Source organism: Myodes glareolus, chromosome 3 (genome assembly GCF_982192425.1).
Source record: "Myodes glareolus chromosome 3, mMyoGla1.1, whole genome shotgun sequence".
Lineage (NCBI taxonomy): Eukaryota > Metazoa > Chordata > Mammalia > Rodentia > Cricetidae > Myodes > Myodes glareolus.
In genome coordinates this window covers 21,439,533-21,459,293 of record NC_142028.1, presented here as the reverse complement: position 1 = coordinate 21,459,293, position 19,761 = coordinate 21,439,533, and the positions used below count along the sequence as shown (strand labels likewise).

Genomic DNA, 19,761 nt, shown 5'->3' with positions numbered 1-19,761 from the left:
AAGAAGTCAGAATAAAAACTCTAACAGGGAAATAAATGGTATGGGAAGTCCATATATATATATATATATATATATATATATATATATATATATATGTGTGTGTGTGTGTGTGTGTGTGTGTGTGTGTGTGTGTGTGTGTGTGTGTGTATGTGTGTGTTGCTTTTATTGGTTAATGAATAAAGATCAGCTTTGGCCTGTGATAGGGCAAAATAGAGCTAGGCAGAGAAAACTAAACTGAACGATAGGAGGAAGAAGACAGAGTTGGGGAGAAAGCTTGTAGACCTACTGAAGACAAACACTGAATGGAACTTTACTTGGTAAGCCACTGCTACATGACAATACACAGATTAATAGAGATGGGTTAGTTTTGAATGTAAATGTTAGTCAGAAATATGCTTACACTATTGGCCAAACAGTATTACAAGTAATATAGCTCCTGAGTGATTATTTCAGGAGTTTGGGTGGCCAGGAAACAAACAAGCAGCTTCCAAGAACAAATTAGCACCCAATGTGGGGCATGAACACATAACCTGAGATTAAGAGTCTCATGTTCTACTGACTAGCGGACTGGAACCTGAAGCCTTGAGCTGGTACAGAGAGCATGAAGGGTTGCCACTTACTGGCTTCCTCAGCCTGTATTCTTACCAAACCCAGGACCTCCAGCTCAGGCATGGCAACATTCAAGATGAGTTGGGTTTTTTACCATGAATCATCAATTAAGAAAATGCCCTATAGGCTTGCCTATAGACAGATTTTATGGAGACATATTCTCAATTGAGGATCTCTTCCCTCTAATGACTCTAGCACCTGTCAAGTTGGCATAAAACTAGCCAGTACACATGGGATTCTACACTTAGTTCCTCATGCTTGAGATTGAACCCAAGGCTTCATGTGTGCTAGGTAATATCTCCAGAAACTGACTTATTTCCACAGCCTCTGCTTCTGCATTTTTGTTGTTTACTCTTAGACAGCATCTCTTTTTTGTAGATAATTTAAATTTTTCTTTTGCAAGTAAAAAATATATTAAGTTTCTTCATGCAAATCAGATAAACCATATATAAACCTATCATAATCTTAAAGAAAATTTATTTTAAACTTTAAATGCAGAGAACATACTATGAGGAATTTAATTGAAGAGCATCACTTAAGACTTATTCAGTGGAATTTTCTTCTCTTCTTCATGATGTTGTGTTGATGCCAGGGAAGCTCTGGCCACACAATGAGGTCTGAATGTCTTGTGTACTATAATTTTGGATGAAACATAAATTACTTGTTTAATTATTGTGCACTATTAGATATTTTGTCATAGTAACACAAAATTAAACATTTCTTTCAGCGATGAGGTTTCTGGAAGAACGAAAAGTATAATAAATTTAAAAGGGACTGTATCTAAAGTCATACTTTCCTTTGAGTGATGCTGATGGGTCTCCACATTGCTTTACTCCAGAATTAATAAAAGATCTGTATTGAACAAACTGTTCAATAATTCTGTATTTCAAATTTGATAATTATAGGGTGATGGAAAGTGCAGTTAAGGCCTTGTTCATGGCTCTCAAATGCTCTACCATTGAGATACAAGTCAATCCCTTTTAATGATATTTTATGACATTATTTGTTCATAATTTCATCCAATTTTAGCAATCTCTTAAACTAGTGAATTAGTTTACATTATTTATGTCCACAATTGTAATAAATGTTCAAGAAACAGGTTCTGGCTATTACAAATAGTGTAGCTATGAACATAGTTGAACAAATGCTTTTGTAGTATGATAGGGCATCTCTTGGGTATATTCCCAAGAGTGGAATTGCTGGGTCCTGAGGGAGGTTGACTCCCAGATTCCTGAGAAACCGCCACACTGATTTCCACAGTGGCTGCACAAGTTTGCATTCCCACCAACAATGGATGAGTGTTCCCCTCACTCCACATCCTCTCCAGCATAGGCTATCATTGGTGTTTTTGAGTTTGGCTATTCTGACAGGTGTAAGATGGTATCTCAAAGTTGTTTTGACTTGCATTTCCCTGATCGCTAAGGAGGTTGAGCATGACCTTAAGTGTCTTCTGGCCATTCGAAGTTCATCTGTTGTGAATTCTCTGTTCAGTTCAGTACCCCATTTTTTAATTGGGTTAATTAGAGTTTTAGTGTCTAGTTTCTTGAGTTCTTTGTATATTTTGGAGATCAGACCTTTCTCTGATGAGGGGTGGGTGAAGATCTTCTCCCAGTCAGAATGTAACCTTTTTGTTTTAGTGACATTGTCCTTTGCTTTACAGAAGCTTCTCAGTTTCAGGAGGTCCCTTTTATTCATTGTTTCTCTTATTGTCTGTGCTACTGGGGTTCTACCTAGGAAGTGGTCTCCTGTGCCCATGACTTGTAGACTACTTCCCACTTTCTCTTCTATCAGGTTCAGTGTGATCAGATTAATATTGAGATCTTTAATCCATTTGGACTTGAGTTTTGTGCATGGTGATAGATATGGATCTACTTTCATTCTTCTACAGGTTGACATCCAGTTATGCCAGCACCATTTGTTAAAGATGCTTTCCTTCTTCCATTGTATACCTTTAGCTCCCTTGTAAAAAATCAGGTGTTCATAGGTTTGTGGGTTAATATCCGGATCATCTATTCAATTCCCTAGGTCGACTTCTCTGTTCTTATGCCAATACCAAGCTGTTTTCAATACTGTAGCTTCTTTTATAAGTTGCTGTAGTGTTGCAAGGAGAGGGGCTGCTTGTTCATCCTGGATGCCTGGCTAGCGTACACCTGAAATAATTCCACAGAAATTGTATTAATTAAACCACTGCTTGGCCCATTATCTCTAGTTTCTTATTGGCTAACTTTCACATCTTTATTTAACCCATTTCTATTAATTTGTATATTGCCACATTGCAGTGACCTACTGGGAAAGATTCAGCATGTCCGTTTCTGGTGGCTATATGGCAGCTCTCTCTCTAACTCTGCTTTCTTACTTCCAGAATTCAATTCTGTTTTTCCTGCCTACCAAAGTTCTACCCTAACAAAGGCCAAGGCAGTTTCTTTATTTATTAACCAATAAAAGCAACACATAAACAGAAAGATCTCCTACACCATTTCCCCTTTTCGGTTTAAACAAAAATGAAGGCTTTAACATAGTAAAATTACATATAACAGAACAGTTATCAAGCAAGAGTTACAGTTACAATATTCATATATACTTTTTAACTTTTATCACAACTAAGGAAAACTATAACTATAACTATAAATTCTTCAACTTCATCAAAGACCTCAGAAGGATATAATATTGCCTAAGTAAACAGGAAGTGCAGTGTAAGCAACTTCCAAAATTCTAGAATTGAAACAGATATCTTGCTGCTTGGACAGTCACCCAAAGTTCTTCTGTACCATTGGGGTATCCATCTTCACCCCACAGGCCCATAGTATCCAGCAGACTTTTTCATGAAGCAGGATATTTCAAAGACAGTTCAGTCACTTTCTTCTGTGTTCTGCAGAATGTTTTGTGGAATTTTTCCTGAAGTAGGAACCCCGAAAGATCATCTCACCTTTAGACAGGTTCAGCAGTCATTTTTCTGTGAGTCCTGTATGTCCAGCTTATGTAACAGTCCAGGCAAGAGCATTTTCTTGCCCAAATGGCTAACCAACTCCACAAGGAGCCCCTTTGATGCCCATCTTCCTCTTAAAGTAGCTTGTGCTGCCAGGAACAGATGGGTATCATTGTCATAAAATGTCTTAAGTTCATTTTAAATGCCTTATTTTGAAGGTCTCTGAAAGATTTAAAGAATCCCTATCCATCTGAAATACTTCTTTGAACATCTAGAAAATCTAACTAACATGACTACAAACTTGAGTATTATATATAATTATCTATTAACCCATATTTCTTAATTATAAATTACATTTTTAAATGAAATACACAATCACTCTACCTTAATTAAGAGCAGAAATATACATATAACAAAACTAACCTAAAATTTTCATCAATGAACCAAGATTCATACAAATGCAAATTATTCATGCCTATGTCATATACCCCTTTAAATGTAAATAAACATTTACAGACAAATTTGGGAATAAGGGCATAGTTCTGTCCATATTGCTTTCTACTGAATGGTGGCACTGTTAATCAGGCCTTTCATGGTGTATCCTGTATGCTAAGTTCGTCTCAGTCAGGGGTTGGGTGAAGTAATTTTTTGAGGGTGTTCATAGCAACCTTTAAGGAGGGTGTGGTCTATCATACCAGATTAGCCTAGAAGCAACACATAAACATATTGGTCTGGAAGCAACACATAAACAGAAGGACCTCCTATATCAGCCATAGTTATGGTGTTTCATCACAAAATTCAAAAGGAACTAAGACAGAGTTTAAAGAACAGCCAAGGTTGTTGTACCAAGGTGAATAATGCAGTTGGTGTTGCAGAACCAGAACAGAGAGGAGAGTGAGAGATAGTGAATGTTCCTTGCTACTAAACCATTGAAGAATATTTAGCAGAGAGATTTTAAAAGATAGCTACTTGTTTTAGGTTGTCACTTTGAATATTCTCTTGACATTAGAATGTTTAGGTTGGGGTCCAGGGAACTTACTCGGGAAGTTCTTGGAGTTATTCACAGAACACACAGTCATGGTTTCATCATGATTAGATGGATGGGTGCTAGTGACATGGAACCCGAATCTGCACATGGTTTGAAAATATGAAAGGGAAGTCAAAAATTATAAAATTTTTTATCTAGCAGCTGTAAAGATGTTATTATCAGTGACTATGATTAATAATATCACAGATTCATTCTCAAATATGAACTTGATGAGTTTAATATGTATTTTGATATCTATGGTTACATTACATAAGCAATTTGTTATATGATTAGGAAGTTCTGATGAGATGATGCAAATTTAGTTTGCCCCAATGCTTTAGTGACACTGACACTATCAGGCTATACTATGAAACGTTTGACCATTGGGTGATCTTAGGTCTGACCCATTGGACACCTATGTGCATAAGATATCACTATGAGCCTAACCCAAAACGATTTTGAGAAAGATAAAGAGATGGGAAGTGATCCACAAGAGTGTAGCGTATTGTGATAGAACACATCACATTGGTTGTTTCAATAGGGGAAAATGATAAGCCTAAGGCAAGTAACTTCAGTGATAAACATTTTTGTTGTTGGGTTTCTTAATTGTGTCCATTAATTTATGTACACTGTAAAGCAAATAAGAATTTTTGAACATTTCCTTTTGTCTATTGCATGATTTATTATGTTATATTTTATATACTTAGCCTTTCATGCAATATTCATGGTCTGTGTTGTTACTGTTCAGCTCTATAAAATATGAACTTTTTGTTTTATATGTAAAATGTTAGAGTCAGATGGAAAAAAGTATGCTAGAAAGACCAGTAGCTTTCTACTGGAAATGAGATTAGCAGTGCAACCTTGTGTCCTTACCTTGTTATTCTGAGTCATAAGAAACTGATGATATTTTGATGTCTTTGTTTGATGTGTCATAAAGTAGATTTGCTGCATTTAGTCACTTCCCAGAAATTTCAAAAACTTTCTAAGACCTTTTGTCAAAAATGCCTTAAATGACAATGTATGACCCTTGCTTGGCCTTCAAAGACTCATGTTAATGCCATAATGCAAAATGTTCAGTTCATCTCTAAAAGTCATTACACTCTGAAATACAAAAAACTCCTTAAAAACACAAATATGAACCCAGTTTTGTTAAGCAATATAAACTTATGTATAAGGCACTGTGAAATCAATTTATGTAAGCTCAAGTTGTAGTGGTGTAGAGTAAATAAATTCAAGGAGAAGATATAAAAGATAAATAAGGAAGGACCAGATTAAAACAAGATGATAATTTAGTAAGGAATCCATTAAGTTCTATATTTTCATATTCATTATCTGGACTATGTCCTTATGATGTGGAACTCACTTGATTTGGAAGCACCATCCATTGATGACCCCAGTCTTGGGACTGGTTTTTCTTGCTCAGAAAAAAAATACATTTCTCAGCAAACGTTCCACACTCATGTCATCTCTAACTTCTTGGAATCTCCATTGTATGCTCACCTTCATCCTCACATTTTCATTCTTTACCCCGTTATGGAATATCAATATTGATCGTGTGTTACCCTTTCTGTCTATTCTTTGAAACAAAGTTGGAGGTCGCCATGTCCCCATAATTGTTTCATTCTGTATGATTATAAAACCAACATCAAATACATGATGACAAGCTACAGCGACTTTCAAAGCAATAGACTGTGCCCTGTGGATCACAGCTGCACTGGTGTCTGAGTACCTGCATTTCTGTCAGGTTCCTTCGCCTCAAAGCACCTTGTGTCTTGCATGTAAAACCAGAAAGCATTGGCACAGGAGACCACTTCCTATATATAACCCCAGCAGCACAGACACTGAGAGAAACAATTAATAAATGGGACCTCTTGAAACTGAAAAGCTTTTGTAAAGCAAAGGATACAGTCAAGACAAAACAGCCTACAGAATGGGAAAAAAATCTTCACTAACCCCACATCAGACAGAGGGCTGATTTCCAAAATATGCAAGAACTCAAGAAATTGGATACCAAAAGAACACATAATCCAATTAAAAAATAGAGTACAGACCTAAACAAAGAACTCTCAACAGAGGAATCTAAACTGGCAGAAAGACACTTAAGGAAAAGTTCAGCATCCTTAGTCATCAGAGAAATGCAAATCAAAACAACTCTGAGATTCTACCTTACACCTGTAAGAATGGCCAAGATCAAAAACACTGATGACAACTTATGCTGGAGAGGTTGTGGGGAGAAGGGAACACTTTTGCATTGCTGGTGGTGATTTCTCAGAAAATTAGGAAACAACCTTCCTCAAGACCCAGTAATACCACTTTTGAGTATATATCCAAAAGATGTTGTAGTTTTCTTTTCTAAAATTTTTCTTCATGTTTTCACTCCTTATTGTATTTCAATGCAAACAATAAGGGAGAAAACATTAAAAAAGACTTACATAGAACTAATCTACATGGGAAATAGAAAAAGACAAGATCTCCTGAGTAAATTGGGAGCATGAGGTCCTTGTGGAAGGGTTGAAGAGGGGAGGGGAGATGCAGGAAGGGGAGCAGAGGAAAATGTAGGGTTCAATAAAAATCAATTAAAAAATTCAGAAGTCTGAATAGGTCCTTAAATGTACTAGTTTCTGACAGAAAAAAATATCATAGTTCTATTGACTATGGCAATTTTCTTTGGCTGTATTCTATACACAGCCAGCCATCATCTTTATCACCATCACCATCATCATTATTGTTCCATATGCCATCATCATCATCATCATCATCATCATCATCATAATCATCATCATCATTTTATGTGTGTGGAACTTTTGGCTTTGTATGTATCATATGTGTTCCTGGGGCCCTCTGAAACCAGAATGATAAATTTTAGACTATCACTTAGAGAACTGTTATCAAATGTTCCTTCAAAGATTTGAAAAATCAGAATTTTAAATTTTCAGTTTTTTATGTTTTAGCACAAGAGCTTTCTTTTGTTTTCTCTTTATGTTTTTTGTTCCTCTTCTAGGCTCTCTCATCTGTTCTCCCATCATCTCTGGGTCACCTTTTAAATGACTGAAAGTGCAATATTAGCTGCTTTCTAGAAACGGCAGTGTCAGACAACTGTCCCCAGACTCAGAGCTCCTTTTTTAAAAAAAATCGATTCATTATTTTATATTATAATAACTCATACAAGAAGGTTACAGAAAAACCATACTGATTAAGCCAAGTCAAAATGTGAATTCTTTATTAGCTAGTGGCAAAGAACAGGTTCATGCCTCAACACCCATTGATGCTCAAGTTCAGGGTTACAGAATTTTTAAAGGCAAAATACACGAAGTTCAGAGTTTACATCAATGTTAGATGAGGGTCAGCATAACCTTGGAACATTTTTTTTTCTAGCAGAGAATAGTCAAAGTTTTAGACACAGCGTGACAATTATTTTTTAGTTTTATCTTCTCTAGTTTTTTTTTTAGCATATGTTAAGTTTGTGTAAACATTAATTATTTTGGTTAATACATCTGGACCATGGAAATTGCAATTGTTTTTCTAAGGTAAGTGTTAGTGGTGGATAGAGAGATAAGAACTCTAAGCAAACCTAAAATGGAGTCTGGAGAAGGTGGTATTACGTTAGACACTGCAATGCATATGTGAGTTATCATGTGCATGCAGGAGCCTGTGGAGATGAGAAGAGGGTGTCTGATCTGGTAGAGTTTGAGTAACAGACTACTGTGAGCTGACATGCGGGTGCTGGGAACTGAACCTGTGGCCTCTGAAGGAACAGTAAGCATTCTTAACCTCTGACCCAGACTCAGGATGTCCTAACGTTTTCAACGTCACTTGCCTTTTTCTTTATTGTTTTTCATTAAACCAGTTCTTGTTGTCTCAAACAGTGTTTTCAACACATGTCTTAAGCAATCTCAAAAGGTATCTTCTGGCTAGAAATCTACACTGGGTGAATGGGCGGTATCTCTGGTTTACCTACTAGATATACTGAGACTCAAAAACAGTTTGAGCCCTGGGAATACAATCTAGGCTGAACAACACAGTGTAAGATTATTACACAAACAGAAAAACCAAGCAGCAACATGGCTCATTGGGTAGAAGCACTTGTCACGCAAGCCCAGACACCCGAGTTTGACCCCTGGACTCCATATAAAAGTAGAAGAGAGAACCAGTTCCATCAAGTTGTCCTCTACCTCCTCATGTACACTGTGACATCCTCTGCTCCTAACACATAAAACAATTTATAAGCTTAAACAGACATAATTTGTTATTCATAGTTTAATAAAAATTGTGCTAATGCAATAGTTATCATGGCATATTAAACTTACAGGTGTATGCATCCTTAGATGAACAGTCTTTAATATGCAATTATTTTCCATGCAGATAATGACAACGATGATTCTTCTTTCTGAATCATTAATTCTGTGTAAAAATAATTAAAAAATCAGAAATAAGCAGGTGGTCCCTGCAGATCGCATTTCTTATTTCAAAGTTAGAATTATCTAAAAAAAATTCAAGCACAGGACAAAGAGAAGAAAAACATTGTTACAGTAAGAAAACGAAGAGCCGTCTTGGAGTCTGGTGTGGGTCGGGGTGAGGTGTGAGGTGGTTTAGTTACAGATCAATAACCTTAATGGAAAACATCAGGCACAAGTTAATTTTGCACTGTCTGAGAAAATATAACTGTGATTCAAATAAAAAGAAAATCACACAAGAGTTAGAGTTACAGGCTTCCTAATATGATATGTAAATGTCTCCAGGGAGTCCAGTAGAATAAAAACACACACGTTGCAAAGGTGAGAATACCTGAGGCTAACATGTTTTCTCTATTATGGCACACTGCTGCTTTCAGAGCAGAGCTCTCTCCTTTCTTCTGGATGCTCCTTCTGTGCCACACACAGACAGGATGCACATGTACAACAATCCCACTACCCTCAGCAAGGTCCACTTTATCCAAACATTGCACTTACCTGGTTTCCTGTATTTTGGTGCCATTTTCGCACAGCCAGGACCCATGTGTTTCATCTGTGTTGAGAATAATTCACCCTTGAATTTTAAACAATAGCAAGTTTTCCTGTTGAGTACAGAAAAATCACAACTCATAACTTTATGTAATCCTAATCATTTTTCTTTTCCTTTTGCCTTTTAAAAATATTTGACTAATTAAATTTTATATATATATAATATATATATATATATAATATATAATATATATATACATAATTTCACCCCATAGTCCAAACTGGCCTGGAAACTCACTGCATAAACCAAACTGGCTTCAAACTCAGGGTGGTTCTCCTGTCTCACCCTCCCAAGTGCTGAGATTAACGGAATGAGTTTCTAGGCTGGGTGATCTGCTCCTTCTTTACAAACTGCAGCTATGGGTCTCTGCAGGGCTTTACACAAGCCTGCTAAGAGAACTTCCTAGTGGGAGCTAATTTGTTTCTTTTGTTTTCTTGTAACATGAAACATTGCAATGCAGCAGAGAATCTCTATTTTCTCACTAGGGACAATAGTAAATCATCATTAGTAGCCATCAAAGTCCTTCCAGAACATTTAGTTCAGTAGATCTTCATGACCAGTTCTCTCAGAGCAAACAGTTACAAAGAAATGGAAAAGTAGGAGCCTGTGACCCACCAGCTCTGCTTTGGAGTCTATCTCCACAAGATGAGAATTCAGTTCCTCACAGGGAGACTTTACTGTCTGCCCAGGTTTTATTTCACGAAAACCATGATAGAAATTGTTTCAAAAAGCAACCTGGTCATGTGAACAAAGATCACAGGCGCCATCTAGGAACCACACATGTGTGAAATAGGTGCTTGTGAACGTTACATTTTGTGTGTTACTGAAGCCAGACCAAGACAATAATGTGTATATAAGAAGAGAATGATCAAGAAATGTGAACACTACATTCTCATAAATAAACATTAAAGAATGATTATACCTTTTGTCACTCAGTAAGAAGAAATAATCATGTAAAATAACTATACAACAGTTTTTATAATTGGCTTAAATTTCCTACTGACAAATTATGATGAGTCATAAATTAATTTAGTGTTCTAGAATAGATTATATATTCAGTAATCTTGAGCAAAGCTGTGGGATTTGTTTTGCATTCATATGCTTTATATGGACATATAACTATGGGCCAGAGGTTGCAGCTGTGCTTGTGTGTGTTTGAGTCTGCATTTTGTTTTCTAAGGACCAGCATCTGGAGTGCATAGCTATATTTTATACATGGATGCACAAAACTATCCAAATGCAAATTAGCTTCCATTATTAAATTCCTGTTGCTTCTAGATAATAATCTTTCTTCAGCACACCCTTGCGGCTCTTGTCCAAAGGAGTGGATGTCATATTCCCACAGTTGTTATTACATTAGAGTGGAGAAAAAAAATTGGACTGACAGTTTGGTGCCCTGCAATGCCAAAAGCTCTAGCTTGCTTTATACAGATAGTGAAGAGGAGCAGGTAAGAGCTGCCATGTGTCAATCATTGCTTAACATTTTTTCCTGTCAGTGTGATGTGTGTGGAGTTCATTCATGTTTTTATACATGTTTCATGTATTTACAACTCTGTATAACATGTCATTGTTTTACTTTAGAACATTTTATCTATATTTGTGTACTGGTACTAAATACTTATATCCAGATTTTTTTTTATTTTATAGAAACCTTTCTTTTACAAGTACATTTAGTCTGAAATTAACTTTGTCATTTAATTTTACCATACACAAAAATTTCTATATATATTTGATAGCTAATATGATCAGAATGTGAATAGGTAGAGGTAATTAAACTCAGATAACTTGGCAGACATTTTCATTTCCTTCATGTACATTCCCTATGCATATTTTTATCTGGTCTTCCTGCTCAAATCTTTATTTTCCTGTATTTTGTTATAACTAGTTGAACATGCTTTTGAGTTTTATAAGACAGGGATTGGACATATGTGTGCACTGTTACACAGACCCCCTTCAACTCAGTGGTTCTCAACCTGTGGGTCACAATCCCCTTGAAGGTTAATGACCCTTTCACAGGGGCCACCTATGACTATAGGGAATATCAGATATTTATATTATGACTCCCATTAGTAGCAATATTACAGTTTCCAAGTAGAAAACAAAAAAAATGATTTTATGGTTTTGGGTCACCACAACATGAGGTATTAAAGTGTGGCAGCATTTGAAGGTTGAAATCCAACACTATTACTCTTAGAGCAAATCACTGATCCATTTTAACATTGATCTGAAGTTTGTGAATCTTTAGAGTTAAAGTAATTCTTAGTAAATTTGACATCTAAAGTAATCATAAAAATTTTAGTCCCTTAATTTTAATTTTATGTGCTATTTGAATTAGAATAATACAGCATACAATTGTAATTGCTATGCTATGATTAATATGGTAAAAACTTTAGTGAAAATTAGTTCAGTAAATTCATAAATTTCAGCATTTTAACAGTACAACCTATAGATGGATAAAGACACTTTCAAAAGTAGTTGGTATTTCTCAGTTAAGTATTTTAAAGCTATGAGTGCCCCTGGATTTCCTTTGCTGCTTCCATGGGACCTGAGCCGCGTGTTCAATTCTGAGCAGATGACTCATGTCTACAGCCCTGTGGGGAGTTATGGTCATTCTACTTAAGAAGCTATGTATCCTGATGCAGTCACAAAGGAGGAGCTCAAAGAACTGGAGCTTTCGTATGGTTGAAACATCCAATTTTACCTTGGGCCTTGAGCTCATGTGTTATAGTTTAAAACTTACTACAAATATGACAAATTAGTACAAATAGGGAAAATGAAAAAACCAAACAAATTAATGAGACAAGAAAGTTTACAAATTAAGTGTAAAATTATACATTGGATTCAGTTTAATGTACAGTTTGAGTATGGACTCAAACTCCCCAAGCATATGTCCCTAAATCACGACACAAAATAACTCTTTTGAAACAAAACAATTATTTTTGTCTTGTCACGTAAGAGCAGTGGTAAATTTGAGGCAATTGATACCAAAGGACAAATGCCTTCAAAAAAAGGCCCAATGCTGTAATAAAATCAATAAGCATCAATTTTATGCTGTTTGAATTTAATAGGAAATAGAAATTAAATGATATAAATCAGTCACATTGATATATTCTAATTGTTTACATTATCTTATTTTGGGTCAATACTTTATATGAATTTAATAAAATGAATCATGTGCTACTAAATTAGCATTTATATGGAGTAATGGAATGGTTCTGAGAAATTACAAATATTAACTATTTGAAAATATTGAAAATTATTTTGTGCCAAAATAAACATGTACAAATTATACAATATTTGAAACACTTCAAAATTGTTTTTTTAGTATTTATTTTATTTGATGAAATAATTTGTTATTGATTTAATGGCTAAACTTTGAAGCTAACAAAGTGATAATGTTAAGACACTACACAATCAAATACTGTTTTTTTATACTTAGCCAGAGAACCTGTGGTTGTTAAAATCTACCATTTTTTCAGATTACTGATTCAATGATAAGAAGATTTCATTAAATAATTTAATTCTTGAGTCCTGGAATCAGTGATATCTAGAATTAATTTTGGCTTTGAGACTTATAACATATGACTGTTAATCAATTATTAGTATTTGCAACACTTAAAATCAACTTAAAATCATTACTACATCATTAGGTCTCCTATAGCTGTAGGCTTAATTATACTGATAAGGAAACACAAACACGAGTAGGTGGCTAACTCTCCACAGACAGCAAGGACAGAAATTTGAGACAGTCCTCCAGTGTGTTCCATGAGCTGGATTTCCCTGAGGAGCTAAAAGGCATCCATGGTCCAATTTGATTCCCTGCTTAGAACTGTGCCTCAGTGGCTCCACATGGAGCATTTCAGTGTCCCCTGAATTGAATAAGATGGTGGAGTCAAGGAGGCGGTGATATCCTCCCACTCCTGCCAGAAAGCCAGGCGTCCTGCAGTGAGGTGAGGAGCTCATAGGAGGTCTGTGGGAACTGATCACCAAAAGTTGAAAGCCAGTGTCAGAATCCAGGACAACTGTGACAGTGAACTAAGCAGGCTGCCCATGAGACTCAGGGTGAGTCAGGAGTGGAAAAGTAGATTTCTCACTAATGTGTCTCTGAAGGCTGAACAGGAAATTCTCATACCCGACTGATTTGGAAATCAGTTTTTCTCACCACATCCTTATAATGTTGGTCATTTTGTCTTACTGAAAGGACATAGTGGTCAACTGAGTGTGTCATTTTTCGAGTACCTTACAAGAATTTCTATGTGTTCTAAAAGGTGAGAGAGGATTAATCACCAAGCTTCCTCTTTCAAGAGATTCTTATTTGGGTTTTCTCTTTTACAGAAAAATATTTTCATATAATATAATCTGATTGCAGTTTTTTCTCTCCCTACTTCTTCCGGTTCCTACACACCTCCCCTCCCATTTGAATCCACACTCTATTTTTCTCTCATTAGAAAACAAACAGACATCTAAGCAGTAATAATATAATATAAATCAAAAGAAAGCAAATTGTAATAAAAGAAAAGAACTGAACAAGAGAAAGTGTCAAAGTAAAAGCATAAGAAATGCATATAGATGCAGAGACACCGGCATTCTCACACAGGAATCCCATAAAATCTAAAACTTTAAGTTATAATAGATATGCAAAGAATCATTAAGTTATAAAACAAGTAACCTGACTTAAAATTATGAGATAAGCAACCTCCAAAGATGCCATTGAGTTTGTTTTGTGTTGTCAATTGATACCTTAAGAATGGTTTATTTCTTCAGCGTGACACCCTTGGAGAAAATTAAATTTTCATTTGCAAGTGACCACCGATTGTATGTAGCCTATGTGTTAAGTAGGAGGACAGGTGTCCACTTTTCCTTCAGTTCTTGGACTCCATCTGTTGCAGACACATGCAGACCCTATGCATGCTGCCACAGTCTCTGTGAGTTCATCTGTGTGCAAGTCCTGTTGTGTGTGGAAGGATTTGAGTCCCTGGTGTCCTCCATCTCCTCTGGCTCTTACCCTCTTTCTGTCTCTTCTTCCACAGTTCCTGGAGTCCTGAGGAGGAAGATTTGATAAAGACATCCCTTTAGGACCATAATGTCCAAGTGCATTGATTTTGAACTCACAATCAAAAGCCTGCTTGGGACTGACCTAGTTCCTCTGCATGTATGTTACAGTTGTGTAGTTTGGTCTTCTTACGGAAATCCTATCAGAGGGGTTGGTGTTTGTTTCTTACATTTTTGCCTGCTTCTAGGACTCTTTTCCACTTCCTTGTTGCATCATTCATTCTTAATATCGGGAAGGGGCCTAGTCTTATTTCAACTTGATATGCCATATTTTGTTGATATCCTAGGGAGACCTTTCTATTCTGTGCAGAAACAGAAGATGAGTGGATTATGCGGGGAGAGGCTGGGAGGATTGGGGGATGGGTATCTACATATATATGGAAATGTTGTTGATAAATGAGCAACATAATCATACTGAGGGAACTCAATATGCAATCTTCAGCTTCCAGCAAAGCAATACTACAAAGTCCTATGACAACAGCAAATTGTATGGTAAATTTGAAATGTAACAGTACTTCTGCAAAATCTCTCCTTGGATATATGTAATATCTTATAAAATTTAGCATTATAAAGAGTATCTTGAGCAAAAAGTTTCAGATACAATAGTAATATTTATACTTTGGTGTGTTTAGTATACTTCCATGATTGTTTTTGAAAAAATTCATTATTAGAACAAATAATATAATTCACTTTAATATGCACATAGTCCTAATCTTATTTTCAGGTTATGAAATAGAGAATTACCTGAAAGACTCCAATACAGAGTTTTTAGTTGTTGAGCTTATGCTTACAAAGATATGTATGCAAAACTTGACAGTCATCTGCTGGGAGGCCAGAGGTTGACAGCATGACACAGTTACATTCACCATGGAAAAGTTCTGTTATCCTACAATGGTGGAAACACAAAATGAATATATACTTTATGTGGATAATCTATTAAGTGAGTGACTCCTATAAATAAGTGCAAAAGAAGGATCTCATGCAAGTAGGCAATGATGTCTTCCCTAATAGTGTAGTAAATACTGATTATTATGAAAGCCAAGTAGCCAATTCTTCAGATTCACATAAGGAGTTCACGAAGGTCAGCTTCTTTCTGCCTATTTATTTATAATTCAACTTCATTTATTGACACCATTCTTTTGAGGCTTTCTTTTTCTGATTTTTTCTTGTCTATTGCATCATTCCTGAAAACTTACTTTGGTTTGAAAGTTGAGTCTGTTTTCCAAATCCAGGGTTGATCTCTGCTCTCCCTAAAGACTCCAGTCCATGTGATCAGTGAGAGGGATTGCAGAAAGTTCTGCCAGGGAATCAAGGAATTGTATTAGTATTAAGTCTCATGCTGTCTTTTAAATGTGTTAGTATATTCTGTTATAGTATGTTTATTATCTAGTACGAACCAAATTATTAAAGTTGAGAACACTTATTACATTGCCAAAACATTCACATACATACATCATTTTGACTTAGAGTTGACTTTCAAATATTTACAATTATAAGTTTTATTCTTGTATTAGTAGAAAATTTGGCAACTTAGTTATGTAACTTAATTTATATCTATGCTCACAACATAAACATAACAGGGATTCAAAAAAATTTCCAGAAGTTGTGCATGAAATTCTATGGGTATTGTGCTCAAATCTATTTTTCTACTGTTTCTCAAAGTTCAGTTTTAGAAGGAAGGTTGTGGCTTGCTATTGATGAAATGGGTGATGTAGTGGACATAGTTTCTGTTTTATGGGTAGCCATGTTATCACTAATTAGCTGGGCCTCCACTGTTGTCAATCACTGTAGAGGTGGCTTACTAATAGGGTAACTCTAAAACTTCTCTTGGCTATTGTTATAGATAGAAGTCAAACTTGGGGAGTTATAATCAAAGAAACAATCAAGAAATTCTGAAGGCCTGAAACAAAGCTGAAAGGTCTTGACACTTGACGTTGGGGTCTTCAGAATGGCAGGACATCCTGTGTCCCTCAATCAATGAAAGGAAATTACCCTATATGTTCTCTCTCAGGGCCCGGCAACAACATGTAGATTATGTGAGCTCTCTCCTCTGTATGTAAGAGAGACTGACCAGCAGCACTGAGCAAGGCTGAAAGTGCCTAATGGGGTAATTGGTCATATGAAGGGCTTCTCTTTCTTGCTGAAGGACACCAGGGTGGGAGCTGGTGTTTAGGATCCCATGAGTACAAATGGCCATGTAAGTTGCCTCTGCCTTTGAGGATGTGGCATTCACTCCTTCCCTCAATGGCCACCAGATAGCATGGGTGGTGTGGGAGTATTGTCTAGCACATCAACAGGAAAAAAGGTTAAGCAATGATTGATACACAACAGCACTTACCTGCTCCTCTTCACTATCTATATAAAGTAGACTAGAGTTTTTGGCTTTGCAGGACACCAAACTGTCAGCCCAATTTTTTTTCTCCACACTAATGTAATAACAACTGTGGGAATATGACATCCACTCTTTTGGACAAGAACCACAAGGGTGTGCTGAAGAAAGATTATTATCTAGAAGCAACAGGAATTTAATAATGAAAGTTAATTTGCATTTGGATAGTTGTGAGCACCCACGTATAAAATATAGCTATGAACTCCAGATGCTGATCCATAGAAAACAGAATGCAGACTCAAACATACTCAAGCGCCGCAGCAACCCCTGACCCATAGTTATATGTCCATATAAAGCATATGAATCCAAAACAAATTCTCTCCCCACAACTCTACTCAGAATTACTGAGTATAACATCTGTTCTAGAATACCAAATTCATTACTGACTCATCCTAGACTGCAAGTAGGGAATTTAAGCCAATTTTAAAAACTGTTGTATAGTTATTTTACACAATTATTTCTTCTTATTGAGTGGCAAAAGGTATTATCATCCTTTAATGTTTGTTTATGAGATTATAGCGTTCATATTTCTAGATCATTCTCTTCCTATAAAAAATTATCTTTGCCTGACTTAAGATAGAGACAAACTATAATGTGTACAAGCCTCAGAACTTTGGCAAGCGAAGTGTACCTTTCTGACTTGTAATTAGGAAGGGGTGGGTTTGCTCCTTTAGTTTAGTGTTTGTAGGATTAATGTATTCTTAGTAAAGTTGACATCTAAATTAATCATAACAATTCTAATCCCTTAGTTTAAAATTTATAAGCTTTTTGAATTAGAATACTACAGAATACAATTGTAATGGATATGATATGAATAATATGGTAGTAGCTTTGGAAAGAATTAGTTCAATAAATTTCCAAGTTTAAGAAATTTTACAGTACAACACATAGGGTGACAAAACACTTTCAAAATTGGTTTATTTCTCAGTTAAATATTCTAAACATGTTGTTCAATTGTAAATTCATAATTGATACACTTAAAAGCAAACATTATAATGCCCCTTTTCTTTATAATGTTGACAAAATCAGAATAAAAATTCAACATTTAATCCATATATGTACTTGAAATTAAAAGCATTTTCCTCACTAGGAAAAAGCATTGAAAGACATGTCATCATTAAAGACGAAAGCTCCTTTATAATTTCTCAAAAGCATGCTTACATGGAAAGACGATTCTGGTCATTATCATCAAGGTGACCAATAAAGCAAACCAGACAATGCCCAGGATCACAGAGATGAGCTTCTCGGGAAGTGATAAAAATTCTGCAGAGATAGAAAATGGATACAGATGTTCACAGCATTTACACAGAAGAGAACTCAGAGAATCAGAAGAATAAACACAGCCCCCTGGCCCTTCCCAATGCTGCAATCTGTAGGCAATATCATTGCATTTCCAGTGAATAAAATGATCATATATTCTTGCAACACTGAATTAAAACTGCTCAAATTTTAAACATAACAGCATGGGTCAGGTTTCCTTTTCTTCCAGTAAGGAGTCTATTCCTGTCTGCTTGCCAGTTACCACCCAAGAACAGTTACACTGAAGGTTCATTCAATGCCTTACTTTTGCAGCGGCTGTGCCTGTTGATCTTGGGATTTTTCTGGGAAGCATTATGAAGGTTGAGTTCCATCAGCTGATTTCCTGTGGGGTTACTGAAATGGAGCTGTGAGTGCCCCTGTGTTTCCTTTGCTGCTACCCTGGGTCCTGAGCCACGTATTCAGTTCCGAGCAGATGACTCATGACTCATGTCTACAGCCCTGTGAGGAGCTATGGTCATTCTACTTAAGAAGACATCCTGATGCAGTCACAAAGGAGGGGCCCAGAGAACTGGAGCTTTTGTACAGTTGAAACATCTAATTTTACAATGGGCCTTGAGTTCATGTGTTACAGTTTAAAAACATACTACAAATTTGACAAATTAGTACAAATAGGGAAAATGAAAAAACAAACAAACAAATTAGAGATTAAAAGCTTTACAAATTAAGGGTAAAATTATACATTGAATTTAGTTTCTATGTGTCCTCAAACTCACCCAACATATGTCCCCAAATTCATGAGACATAATATCTCTTTTGAAACAGAATTATTATTTAAATCCTGTCATGTAAAAACTAGCATATTTGAGGCAATTGATACCAAATGACATAATGCCTTTGTGAAAAGGTTCAATGCTATAGCAGAATATATTATGTATTAATTTTTCATTGTTTGAATTTAATAAGAAATAGAAATATAATGATCTAAGTCAGTGACTAAGAACATTGACATATTTATTTGTCTACATTATCTTATTTTAGATCAATACTTTATATGAGTTTAATAAAATGAACCACATGCTATTAAATTAGCATCTATTTGGAGTAATGGAAGGGTTCTGAGAAATTGCAAAAATAATTAAAGGTATTGTAAATATTGAAAAATATTTTGTGTCAAAATAAACATATATAATTTAATCAATATTTGAAATACTTCAAAACTGTTTTTATCAAAAGAGATTTTTAGTATTTATTATATTTCATGAAATAATTTGTTATTGATTTAATGGCTAAACTTTGAAACTAACAAAGTGATAAAGTAGAGGCACTACATAGTCAAATATTGTTAATTCATACTTAGTTGGAGAACATGTGCTTGTTAAAATAAGCCTTTTTTATTGATTTTTACTGTTTTTTATTTTTTCTCTGCTCCCCCTCCCTGTCTCTTCCTTCCCCCTTCAACCCTCCCACAAGGTCCCCATGTTAACAATTTAGTCAGGA

At 35.6% G+C, this 19,761-nt stretch overlaps 1 protein-coding gene across 5 annotated transcripts; it reads right to left on the bottom strand.

The window, feature by feature from the left end:
- Positions 1 to 2,076: 2,076 nt before the first annotated feature.
- On the bottom strand, positions 2,077 to 18,785 carry LOC125399097 (NKG2-A/NKG2-B type II integral membrane protein-like). 5 transcript variants are annotated; one of them, XR_015737426.1, is made up of 11 exons: positions 18,569 to 18,727; positions 18,166 to 18,267; positions 16,954 to 17,123; positions 15,812 to 15,912; positions 15,360 to 15,501; positions 14,304 to 14,604; positions 9,512 to 9,615; positions 8,870 to 8,963; positions 4,575 to 4,663; positions 3,536 to 3,684; positions 2,077 to 2,759 (listed from the first exon to the last, which is right to left on the bottom strand). XR_015737426.1 is itself a non-coding variant. In XM_085687235.2 (6 exons), exons 1-5 carry the CDS (start codon positions 18,633 to 18,635, stop codon positions 15,384 to 15,386), a joined length of 558 nt encoding a protein of 185 aa, XP_085543361.2. In that variant the 5' UTR covers positions 18,636 to 18,780; the 3' UTR covers positions 12,877 to 14,604; positions 15,360 to 15,383. The 5 variants fall into 5 exon arrangements, 2 of the variants coding, with proteins under 2 accessions (XP_085543361.2, XP_087760209.1); XR_015737428.1 differs by lacking the exons at positions 2,077 to 2,759; positions 3,536 to 3,684; positions 4,575 to 4,663 and adding an exon at positions 7,768 to 8,765; XR_015737427.1 differs by lacking the exons at positions 2,077 to 2,759; positions 3,536 to 3,684; positions 4,575 to 4,663 and having other exon boundaries at positions 7,768 to 8,963.
- Between the last annotated feature and the right edge of the window lie 976 nt (positions 18,786 to 19,761).

What these genes read in the sequence shown, in the direction of transcription:
- LOC125399097 (XM_085687235.2), bottom strand. Translation starts at nt 18,635, where the DNA reads ATGGAACTCAACCTTCATAATGCTTCCCAGAAAAATCCCAAGATCAAC. An exon ending in GACCAGAATCGTCTTTCCAT is followed by an intron (nt 17,124 to 18,165) that starts GTAAGCATGCTT and finishes TGTTGCTTCTAG; the next exon opens with ATAATAATCTTTCTTCAGCA. An exon ending in GACTCAACTTTCAAACCAAA is followed by an intron (nt 15,502 to 15,811) that starts GTAAGTTTTCAG and finishes CCACCATTGTAG; the next exon opens with GATAACAGAACTTTTCCATG.